Here is a 12,452-nt window from a genome sequence, read left to right as displayed (position 1 = left end):
AGTGCTCACCGAGCTGCCACGTGGCTGAGAAATGCCCGAGGTGCGTCCCAGCGCGCGGAGTCAGGCGTGGGGAGTGCGTGGTTAGAAAACAAAACGAAAAAAATACAATAATAATAATACAAAAAACACCCAAGTCTCTAGAAAACGTTGATTCTCGCACAATAGAAAATAGATCTGCATCTGCCTGATTTGGGAAAAGCGATTTGGTTTTAGGTCTAGTGCTGATTGCTGCCCTGCATGCGGCTGAGGTCAGGGCTTCTTGGCGTCCTTGTGTTCCGGCCGCAGCGCCCGGGGCAGCTTGGGGTTGATGAATAATCCTTTGAGGAACAAGTCTCGGACAAAATAGGGCAGGTAGCGGTGGATGAAATACATGAGCCCAAGGCCCTGCCCTGGGTAGTAGCGCACGGCCGGGTTGGCAGCCAGCAGCCCGTCCGTGATGCTGTTCACCACCGCGCTCAGGTCCTCCACGGCCACCTTCATGAACTGGATGAACTGCCGGTTGATCTCCTCCACGTAGTCCTCGCCATAAGCCTGCAGCAGCTCCCGGGGCAGGCGGGCCACCAGCTGCTCCTTCTGCAGCTTCCAGAAGTCTGGGTCGCAGTTGGCTGCGAAAGAGGGACCGTGTGAGATGCGTGTGGTCCGGAAGCCCCATCCCAGGTGGCCCACGCTCATAGGGGTGCCCACAGGGAGAGAAGGGAGCACCTGCCAGGATGGTCCCTCTAAAACCCAGTGGAGGTTGGCCGTGAGGTGGGAGTGATAGCGGGTGTTGTGAAAGGGAGAGCCCAAGGGTGGTGGGGATGGGTTGAAGCTTGACTCTGTGATCTTGGAGGTCTTTTCCGACTTTCATAATGCTGTGATTCCAGCCATAATCCCAGGACGGTGGCTGGGGCTGCCCCTCTCACCTGTTTTGAAGTACCCGGGCAGGATGAGGCTGACTTTGACACCCCAGGGCTGCAGCTCACTGCGGAACGTGTCCATGAGCAGGCTGAGCGCAGCCTTCGACGCCCCATAGGCTGCCAGGCAGGGGAAGGGCAGGTCACCTGTAGGGAGAAGCACAGACCCACGGCTCTCACACATGCACAGCGAGCACCCCGTGGCTCAACTCTACTCTGCACAACGCCTATGGGTACCAAAAACCCAAGCAGCGATGCTCATCGTGCACCTGAACCCTCTGTGCTGCGGAGCTGGTGCATGCCAGTGAGGCTCCCAGCCCCACATCCCTGTGTCCCATGGGGCTGCTCACCTGCTGGGCTGCTGACGGTGACGATGCGGCCACCAGCGGAACGCAGGAGGGGCAGCAGCCCCTTGGTGAGCTCCAGCGAGCCGAAGAAGTTCACCTCCATGCAGGTGCGGAAGTTGCCCAATGGAGAGAGCTCGGCGTCGGCAATGATGTCGTTGAAACCGGCGTTGTTCACCAAGCCCCAGAGACCTGCGGGAGACGGGGTGCTCTGAAAAATGGGATAGCACCGTGCTGGGGGGCTTTAGATGGTTCCCCTGTCCATGGGAGCCCTATGTGGGGAGCATCAAGACAAACCCTTTGGCATGGCCAAGGTGGTGGCCCATAGCGAGGTTCCCATGAGCACAAGTGGAGGACCTGCATGGGTTGGTTGATTCCCAGGATGCAACCATGGACGGGAGGTCCTGGGGTTGTATGGAGTTCCCGGATGTAACCATGGATGGGGACACAAGTGGAGATACTGGGGGTAGCACTGTGCTCAGGGGGCACCAGCTGCTCCCACCCACAGGAGCCCCATATAGGGAGCGTTGGGATTACATCTTTGGCATGGCTGTAGCCAACTTGGTGGCCCGTACGGATGTATCCATGGATGGGGACACCAGTGGAGGTCCTGAGGGGTTGAATGGGGTTCTCATGATGCATCCATGGATGGGGACACCAGTGGAGGTCCTGGGGGGCTGTAAGGGATTTCTGTGATGCATCCATGGATAGGATAGGAGAGGAGGGGCTGTACGGGGATGCCACGAGCTCCCACCTGTGCCATTGGTGTGGGCTTGGATGTGCTGCAGAACGCTCTGGATGTCCTCAGGCTTGGTGAGGTCCATGCGTAGCAGTGTGAGCCGGGCCGAGCAGCTCCTCTGCAGCTCCTGGGCGCCAGGGCCGCGTGGATCCAGCACGCTGGCGAAGACACGGAAGCCCAAGGAGTCCAAGTGCCGCGCTGTCGCCTGCCCAAAGCCCGAGTCGCAGCCTGCAAGAGCCAATGGTAGCACTGTGATGGCTGGGGACAGCCATGCGGGGACCCCACAGGGATGTGACCTTGTCCCAGGGCACCTGCAGGTCACGGCGCTGTTGTTTTTTGTCTCTCGCACGGGAGGAAGAAAACACTCCTTATCAGCAAACCCATCGCCCCGCTGATGCTGACAGCTGATAAAGGGCTGAGCGCGGGGGGGACCCACGAGATGGTGGCACGATGGGCTCTGAGCCCTGCGGTGACACACGGGGACCTGCAGTGTCCCCACCTCCACCTCTGCGAGGCCAGGGAGATGTTAGATGGCCGAAACCGCCCAGGGGATTGGGAATAATGGGGGCGAGGGGAAAGGGACTGTGTATGCTCCTGTCCCTTCCCAGGCTCCAGGGCACCCCCAAGAGATGCCCCACGTGGCAGCACCCCAGCCAGCCCCGTGCCCGAGGGAGAGCCCTGCGGGAGATGGGGCTGAGAGCAAACAGGCGGCGTGGAACAGCGCGTTCCCAACTGATGGCAGCGCCGATAGCGTGGCCCCATTAACCATTAACAGGGAGTGCTGCTGGGTTGGCCCCAGCTGCACCCTAGCCGGGCACCGCGGGTGCTCCTGGGGACAGCTGCGCCACACAGGACGCTGTGCACAGGAGGAACCACGTAGGGTTAGCTCACCCAGCCCCCACTTTCAGTCATAGAAAACACAAAGCATGGACCTGTAAACGGCCACATGCTGTGCCTGGAGTCCACAGCCCGATAAGCATCGTGCCCCCACGTCCTTCACTGCAGTGCCATAAAGCCATAAAGAAGCTGGGGTGCGTCCCCCCATTACCCAATGGAGCAGGAGAAAACCACAATAAAGATAACGCCATCAATGGCAATCATAGTGTGAGCGGCTGCCTCCTGGGACGGGGGCACAGAATCTGTCCTGCTCTCAAAGCACAGCAGCACCTCCGAAACCCAACAGGAGCCCCAACCCCTGTCCTGCAAAACCAGGCTGCAAGTGGGGCTGACCACCTGTCCCACGCATCATGCAGGGCTCCTGAAGTTTGATGAGCAAAGCAGCAGCTTTGGGGCTGGCAAAGACCTCAAAGCAAACGAGCGTTGCACGCTCACCCTCTTGCATGCTCATTGCATTGCATGCTGAGCAGATTGCACGCTCACTGCATGGCATGCTCACCTGGCATGTTCACCACCTTGCACGGTCATCCTTTTATGTGCTTATCACCTTGCCTGTTCGTCCCTATGCACGGTCACTCTCTCCTCACCTTGCACTCTCATCGTTCTGCATCCCCGTTGTGTGGCACTCTCACCACCCTGCATGCTTGTTGCACTGCACAATCATCATGTGCAATGCACTGCATGGTCATCACCCTGTGCACTTCCCACCTTGCACGCTTGCTGCATGGCACACTCATCCTCTGCACATCCATCACCGCTCACCTACTTTTCTCCCAGCACATTTTTGGGAGTCGCTCAAGGACTTGCAGCACCCGGAGCTCCTCTAGGTGGAAAAAACCCGAGGAGTGCAGAGCAGCAGCTCCTGCACTGCAGCCACAGAGTGTGCATGGTGCAAGCCTCAAGGCCGTGAGCAGCACAAGGGAGCCGGGCGCTGAAGCCAAGAGGATTAGAGCTGAGCTGCTTGTTGTCTCCAGGGGCTCACGTGCAAATCCTGCCCGGGATGCCAAGGCAAACAGGCGGAGGGTTGGCTCTGAGATGAGCCCTTCTGCCAGGGCCAGGCAGGGACAGAAGGAATCCACAAGCGGTGCCACCCCAAAAACCTCACAGATAAGGGGAGAACAGCAGGAGGGGATGCTGGAAGGACGCAGATATCAGTGAGGACGGAGGGGTACAGCGTGCATCGTCTGGATGGATAAGAGGACACTAAGGCACAGATCAGACCCCAAAGGATGGGGAAGAGCGAGCACAGCCACCCAATGGGGGACACCCAGAGCGAAAGTTGGATCTGCACAGCCCTGCTGGGGACCACCCCAAAGGCATGGGGTGGGTAGGAGGAGGCATGGAACAAAAGCTTGTGTGTGTGTGTGTGTGTGTGGAGCACAGCCCTGCAGCCAACACCTCCCGGATGCCGGGCGCGCTTGGAGAGAGCAGCGCTCCGCGGGTGATGTCAGCCCACGCCGAGGGAACACATTCTTGGCAGGGCTGCGGCGAGGGAGGGGACCACACGGCACCTGTGCCCACAGCAGCTGAGCCACCCCGGCCTCTCCGTCCCCTTCGCCATGCCCCGGGAGCTGCCCTGCGCCCATGGGTGCCAGGAGGTGCGCCCCATCCCTCGGTTGGTTTTTAAGGCTGGTCACACAGCTCCTTTTTGTTAAATGCCTGGATTTCAATAGGATTAATGTGGAATCGGCCCTGGCTCACATTTGACCCAGCTCTTACAGGAAAAGGATGTTTTTGGTTGGCTGCTCTTAGTATTCGTGGGACACATCAACCGTGGGGATGCACCAACCATAGGCTATAGCACACACGGGGTGCACCACATACAGGACACATCAGCAGTGGGTTACAGCATCCATGGGATGCACCGACCATAGAATGCGTCATCCATGGGATAAACAGCCCATGGAACTGGACACCCAAGGGACACATCCACGGGACGCACCACACGTGGATCACACCAGCTGTGGGATGCACCATCCCTGGAACGCACAGCACAGGATACAGCAGCCATGAGACACATCATCCGTAGGGTGCACCATCCACACGTCCCCCACGTCCAGAAAGCCACAAGAGAAAGAACCAAAACAACCCCACAGGGGCTCTCTGGGACCCGATACCCTGAGGAGGGGCCAGGAAAGGAGGTGGCCGGCTGTGGCAGGCAGATGGGATGAATTACAACGGATCAGCCGAGCGCTTACGGAGCATTATGTGCCATAACCTCCGCCTGGGAGGATATGTTTCACTTAACGAACCTGAGAGAAGCGGGGGAAAATCTGATTTCCTGCCTTGACAACCAGAGGCAGCAGCGAAGACAGAGAAGAGCCCTGAGGATGTGAGCAGGGCTCCCAAATTAAGGCCCATTTGGCAGAAGCAGGCACTGGCTGCAGTACGTCAGCATCAGGGCCCCGACATCACCAGAGCAGTGGGGACACAGTGTGCTGGTCACTGTCACCAAGGCCACCCAGCTGCCTTCCTGCACCCCAACACGCATGGCTGCGTCACCGTGGGTTGCTAATGGGGTCACTAATGGAGTTATGGGGTAATGCAATTACTTTCGTGCAGCCAGGACATGGATGAGCCCAAGCAGTGCTGATAGCATGCTTGAGGACAAGTCACCAGCAGCCTGCTGAGAGGCTCCAATTGGACCAACCCATGCTCCAACGGGGCCAGCAGGTGCAGCAGTGGTGGGTGTAAGGCATCCCAAGAGTTGGCCCAACCCAACGGGGAAAACTGTGGGCTGAGGGCAGCCCGAGAGTTGGCTCAATCCAATGGGGCACACCGTGGACTGAAGGCAGCCAGGCAGGGGAGCAACGGGACACACAACACTGAGTGAGTCCCACTGGGGCCATGGGGAAGCTCAAAAACAACCACAGGGGAGGAAGCAGCTCCCCTGAGCCAGAGCTGCTACGAAGTCAGCATTTCGCAGAAAGAGCACACAGGGAATTTCCTAGAAGCAGCACTTCAGTGCTGGAGCAGAGCTTTCAGCACGGGGTATCGCACTCCCCGAAGGAACATCTGAGCATCCTCTGTGCTCGGTGCCCACGTGCTGCTGCTGGAGGCAGCGATGGGATGCTGAGGGCAGGGACAAGCAGTGACAAGGACCTGAGCACAAACATCGGGCAGCGGCACAGGCTGTACCTTTCATCAGAGCTAATGTGGGATTTATGTCCCCCCAAAAGAGGAAGCTGTTGTGAAGAGCCTCAGCGATAAGTGGGTGAATAATGGCTGGCAGAGGGAACACGGCGAGCCGGGAACACGATGGTGATCCATCAGCAGGAGCTGTCGCTGGAAGGACACGCAGCACCAGGGAAGCCACGGCCATGGCAAACCAAAGCTCCGAACTAGAAGGGGGAGATTGATACTAGATACCAGAAGGAATCCTTCACTATGAGGGCAGTGAGGTCCTGGCACAGCTGCCTGGAGAAGCATGGGCGCCCCATCCATAAAGATGCCCAGGGTCAGGCTGGATGGGGCTGAGGTCTATGGGAGCGCCCCCGCCATGGAGAGGTTGGGTGGGCTGTAAGGTCCTTCCCACTGGGGTACTTTGGGGGTAGAATTCTACACGGGGCGTAAGGCACCGTCCCGTTTGTCCCATTGGAATGGCACCAAATGCCCATCACACATCCTGCCCATCCTCACACTGCCATCAGGCTAAGCCCGTTTTCTCTTGCAGTGCACGGGCAGCTCAGTTTTTCTGGAAACACAGCTCCTGGAACCACGGGCCGTTGGGACCTGTGAGCTATGAGCCATCTCTCACAACCACCCCCTAGCCAACACTGCGTGCAGCTGAATCCGCGCAGGGCTGTGTGCCTCACAAGGTCATCTTGGGGGTATTTTCCCCAAAAATACACAGGAGCAGTTGGACTGAGCTGGGCTGAAGGAGGGCAGCACCCCATCACAGAATCTCCCAAGTTGGAGGGGACCCACAATGATCACAGGGTTCAACTCCTACACACAACCTCCTGCACAGGACAGGCAAAGCTGGTGTGTGGAGAGCAGTGACACCCAACCATGGGGCACAACCCTGCCTGGAAGTAGAGCCAAGGAAGGGAACAGCCAGGAGTCGTAGTAGCCTTAGGATGGCATTATTAGGCTCCTTCCAATCCAAACCATTCCGTGGCGTGGCTCCAAAGGAAGAACCCACAACCCTGGATGCACACTGAGCATAGCACCCATTGCGCCCAGCTGTTATTCACAAGCACAATCACTGAGTGGCTCCAAACCTTCACTCTCGACCACTCAAAACTGAGAAATCAGGTATGGGGCAGCACCAGAGCCCCGAGGTTGGGAGAGATAGGATGCTGCTGTGACCACAGGGAAGCATCTGCACCTCCACAGCCCCAACATCTGGATGGAATCACTGCCTCCAGCAACCACCAGCTGCTCCAGCATCTGGCAAGGCCGCAGGACGGGGCTGCACAGCTGCTGCTAACCTTGAGCATGGTGTTAAGCTCTGACCCATTTCAGGTCCTTAATGGGGACCGTGAGCCCCAGCAACTGCTCTTAAAGAGATGCAAAGCACCGAAACGTGCAGCCCAGCACCGCCAGCGCTGCATTTCTCCCCTGGAGGTGCTTCACCTCAGCACCCACAAATCGAACCTGCCCAACCACAAAGCATTTACTGCCGAGAGCAAACACGGCGGGGCCGCAGGTGTCACTGTGCTACAGGGTGAGAACACCGTGTTCCAGCACTGAGTCACCGTCGCATGGCTGATGCCAACCCCAGGCTGGGTGAGCCCCATGGCACCGTCCTGCCCCACGGCTGGGCTCAGCCTTCCCCTTCTCTTTGGAGCTGGTTGGATGTCAGGAGAATGAGAAGCGAGGCTCTGCACAGGGAGGTGGGGGTGTCACTGTCCCTGGAGGTGTCCAAGACCAGTGGAGATGTGGCACTGAGGGATGTGGTGAGAGTAGGTTTGGACTTGGGGAACCTGAGAGGTTTTCTCCAGCTTTAATGATTCGGTGATTCCCTGGGTCTGCTCTCCAGAGCCCAACGGGACGTCAGGGCAGCACCAAGTGTGCCCACAGCTCCCTCCCTGCAGCCCCACGGCCAGGAAGAAGGCACTGTACACACCTGTGCATGGCTGATGTCAGTGCCCCGCGGCACCGGGCTGCCCCGCGGCCCGGACTTTAAGGTTGAATCATTCCCTCCTCCTTGGGGCTGCCCTTCTCCAGAGCTCAGCCACCCTGAGTACCTCCGCAGGGCTGCGAGAGAGAAGGGAACGGACTCTTTAGCAGGGTCTGCTGCGATAGGACAAGGGGAAACGGATTCAAACCAAAAGAGGACAGATTTAGATCGGAGATAAGGAAGAAGTTCTTTACACTCAGGGCGGTGAGGCAGCGGCTGCACAGAGAGCTGATGCCGCCCCATCCCTGCAGGCAGCCAAGGTCAGGGAACGGGGCTCTGAGCACTGATGGAGCCGCGGGAGTCTCTGCTCACCGCGAGCGCAAACGGCCTTTCGGGTCCCTTCCAACCCAGGCGATTCTACGAACCCTCCCCGGGCTGGGAGGCACCCGCACACAGCGGGACACCCCACGGAAGCGCAACCCCCCTCCGAGAGGAGCGACCCCGGCGCCGTCCGCGCGTCTCCCCGGCGAGCAGCGCATCCCCGGAGCGCATCCCCGGCACCACCCGGAGCACCCCGGCACCGCACCGCGCTCACCTGTGACCAGCACCGCCCTGCCCTCCACCGGCAGCAGCCTCCTGCCGGGCGCCCAGCGGAGCAGCAGGCAGGCGGACGCCGCGGCCAGGGCGAGCCCGAGGGGCAGCGGCAGGCAGGCTCGGCACAGGCTCTGCACGGCGGCCAGCAAAGCCAGCGGCACGGCCAGCGCCCGGCCCAGCACCACGTCTCCCCGCGCCGCCCGCAGCGCTAAGCCGCCCCCCAGCGCCGCCCACAGCGCTCCGTACGCCCACCGCTCCGCTCGCTCCATGTGATGCGATGGGAAAGGATGGGATGGGATGTTCAGCGCCGGCCCGGCCCCGCCGCACCGGCCGCGTGGTGCCACCGCGGGGAGCTTATAGCGGGGGGAGGCGGGAGGAGAGGGGAGGGAGGAGCGGGGGGCGGCCAATTGGGGGAGCGGAGGGAGGGGCGGGGAGGGAGGAGCGGGCTCGGCACGGCTCGGTTCGGTTCTGCTCCGTTTGGCACAGTTGGGTTCGGCGCGGGTAGGAGCGGCTCGGCTCGGTTCGGCACCGCGCGGGGCTCAGCTCAGCTCAGCTCGGCACGGGTCATTTCGGTTCAGTGCGCTCCAGCACGGTTCGGTTCGGTTCTGCTCCGTTTCGGTTCAGTTCGGTTCCGTTTGGTTCCGTTCAAGTTGGCTCGGTTCAGCTCAGCGTGGCACGGTTCGGTTCGGTTGGGTTCAGCCCAGCTCAGTGCCCGCGGCACCGGTGCCACTGTGCCCACCCCGGGGCTCGGTTCCCAAGCCGAGCACCCTAAAGGAAGATGCCACCGGGCACAGCCCCACAGCTCCATGGCCGGGCTGGGGGTCTCCATCCCCTCCCACAGGCACACGGGTGTGCGGTGCCACCAGAGCCACCCCATGGGACCGGACCCCAAGCAGGTGAGGTGTGAACCACATCCAGGTGCTCTCCAGGCCCTACGGGGCTTGGGACCAAGGTGATCCCAAACCATCCCCCAACCCGCTGCTGCGTTTGCTCCCTGCCATGCTGAATGCACCCAGCGCTGCTCCAGGGGCGTGCCACGAGCAGCAGGTGCTGGGGCAAAGTCCTCCCCTTCCCACCTTTATGACTTGGCTTGATTGCTCTGCCAGGCTTTAATATTCCACCAGCCCTCTGTGCTCAGTGACCCTGCGACGGAGCATCGCTGCTCCATCTGCCAGGCTCTGCTCCCAGAAGCTTTGCTGTCGGATGGAAGATGCCTGCGCCGTCCTTCGCCGTAGAACCACGTGGTATGGATGCAACCCCCTTGGTCCCATCGGAAAAAACAGATTTCATCAGCTGCAGGAGGCTTGGCGGGAGGGCAGTGGCCAACAAACAGGCTGGGGTGGTTTTTCTGGGGTGTGGTGGTGGTGGTGGGACCCAGTTGGGTTTGCAGCCTGGCTCTTCCCGGCCGGGGAATGCGGGGAATGCTGGCCAGGTAGAGGAGGAGGGATGTGCCCAACGCATCTCCCATCTTGGGATGTGGTTTGTGGGGTCCTTAGGGTCCTTCCCAGCAGCAAACTTCAAAGCAGCGTGTGTAGGAACCTCAATTTCACTAGGCTTGGAAGCACCTAACTAAAGAATGTTATTTTTCCAAGGGCAGAATAGTAATTTTTGACCAGTCCTCTCTCATTTGGCTGGATCAGAGATGGCTCTCTACAAGAAATATGGCACTACTTGAGGTCTTCAGCTGCTTTCAGCACCCCAGGTTGCTTGGAGGCTCTCCTGCTTGGATGCCAAGTAGTGTCCTAAGTGCATGCAGGTCTGAATCTGTGGGAGAAGGGGTCACCCAACCATCCGTAAGGTCCCTCCTTCTGTAATTTGATGATTCACCCACAAAGCAGCCCTTGTGCTCATCGCTGTTAGCTGAGCATCACCAAGCCTACCTGCTCTGACTCAGTCCATCCACCCGTTTGTCCGTCCATCCATCCAACCAGCTGTCCATCTGTCTGCCCATCCATCCCATTCGAACATCCACCGTTTGTCCCTCCCTCCCTCCATCCATCCGTCCATTTGTCCGTCAGTCCGTTCATCCCTTTGCCATCCATTTGTCCATCCATCCACCCATCTGTCCAGCCACCCTCCCAGCATCTCCTCCCTCCCCCATGCCATCTCTCTCACCATGGCTGCCCTCGCTGGCTGCTCCTTTGCACACAATGCCTGCCCTTGTTCATCTCCCCGTTGCTCAACCCCTCGCTGTTAGGAAACGCTGCTGAGATCCTCATTACCTTTTGACCTACTTGACGCCCTCCGTGCCCATTTTGCTAATTGTGGCTCACCTCTGCGGGTTGGAAGTGGGGCTGGGTGGGTCACACCCGAACTCAGCACGGTCCCTATGGGGGATCCGTCTTCCTCCTGCTCCCCTTTGCCCTAGGCTGTTCCTACAGCTCGGTGGAGCCTCCCATGACGAACAGGTTTGGAGATAATTGTTCCCCTCCCTAATCTCATCTCTGGAAGATTCATCGCATTGTTTTCGGGCCGTTTGCAGGGGCTTGGGGCTGGGAGGGATGTGATTCACCCAGCACTGCTCCCACAGGTGCTTCATCCTGCCCAGGACATCCTCTCCTTTTGCCAGTCCCTCCCCAGGGAACACCTCCATGTCCATCCCCACCCAAGGGGAAGGATGCCCAGTGACATCCACGGCCAGGTTTCCCCTTCTCATCAGAAAATCCCAGGCTCTGACCTGTGAGGTTAGGCTGTGCAGCCCTTTACAGAACACATCTCCACTTCCAGCTGGAGTTACGGCTCTGGGAGAGGTTTCACCTTCTGGAAAGCTGCTTCCCAGTTGAAGCTCACGCTCCCACTCCCATCTCTCCTCTCCTTCTGGGCTTCCCACACTACAGTGTTGTGGGTCAGCAGGACTGAGCACCCCAAATGCACTGGCCAAGAGCTGGGGGGCCCTTCCTGTGGCTGCAAAGCATTGGTGATGCTCAGGGAGGGGCACCAGGTCCCCGCACCCCATCCCAGCCAACAGAGGGGGGAGAAGCCCTGCTCAGCATCCCCATCCCTATCTGGGCTCATCTCAGGGCTCAGCCCTTTTCTCCATCCCATCAACCCATCGTCGCCTCCCACCTCCCTTCTCCATGGCGTCTGCAGGACCTCACTGTTAGGGTGACGGAGCAAACCTGCCTTCCTCCCGGCCCCAGTGACACACTGCCTCCTCCACCCCAGCACTGGGACAGTGGGTCACGACACGGTGACCCATTTCCTGTCCTCCACCTCCGTGCGCCCGCCGTGCTGAGCTGAGCGTGTCGCCACCCGGCCTTGCTCAAGAGGTGAGGACATATGGGATGTACGGGGACACATCCCTGCACAGTGCCATGCACGTGGCCGCCGTGCCCCCTCGTGGCAGCACGACACGGGGACAGCGGGTGGCACAGAGCTTGGGGACGAGGAGAGGGGCTGGAGGTGCCACCGGTTGCACCCTATGGAGATGGGGATGTGAACTGGAGCACCCCACATGGCACTGCTGGTGGCACCCAGGCGTACCTGCGGCCCCAACACCCCCCCTCCACCCGCGTGGTGTTTTTGGCACAATCCGTGCGTGCCACAGCCAAGCCAAGCACTTCAGGCGCCTCTCAAGGGCAGCGCATGCCGGGGAGGCCTGGAAATATCCCCAAGGCCTGCAGAGCCAAAAAAACAGCTGTAATGAAAACACAGAGAGAGGGCAGCGGAGGCCTTCGGTGAGGACACAACTCCTGGGGGGGGCATTGCATCCCGGTATGGAGACATCAGGCTGCCCCTGAGCTGTGAGCCACGGGGATGGAGGTGGGGCAGAGGGATGCAGGAGTGCCGTGCCACCCTGGTACCTTGCTCCACGGGGACACCGAGCTGCCCAGGGATGCTGCAGGAAGCATCACCCCATGCCCCAGGAATGGGGACAAGGGACACCGCCAGCAGCACACATCACATCACTTTATTGTCAC

At 59.8% G+C, this 12,452-nt stretch overlaps 1 protein-coding gene across 1 annotated transcript; it reads right to left on the bottom strand.

The window, feature by feature from the left end:
* Positions 1–249: 249 nt before the first annotated feature.
* On the bottom strand, positions 250–8,801 carry HSD11B2 (hydroxysteroid 11-beta dehydrogenase 2; the record flags this gene model as incomplete). Its single annotated transcript, XM_079541530.1, has 5 exons — positions 250–605; positions 903–1,040; positions 1,244–1,429; positions 1,992–2,204; positions 8,534–8,801. The coding sequence occupies 5 exons, from the start codon at positions 8,799–8,801 to the stop codon at positions 250–252; spliced, it is 1,161 nt and encodes a 386-aa protein (XP_079397656.1).
* Positions 8,802–12,452: the final 3,651 nt, after the last annotated feature.

This window comes from Tetrao urogallus, assembly GCF_951394365.1.
Source record: "Tetrao urogallus genome assembly, chromosome: 12".
Taxonomy (NCBI): domain Eukaryota; kingdom Metazoa; phylum Chordata; class Aves; order Galliformes; family Phasianidae; genus Tetrao; species Tetrao urogallus.
This window is presented reverse-complemented; position numbering and strand designations above follow the sequence as displayed.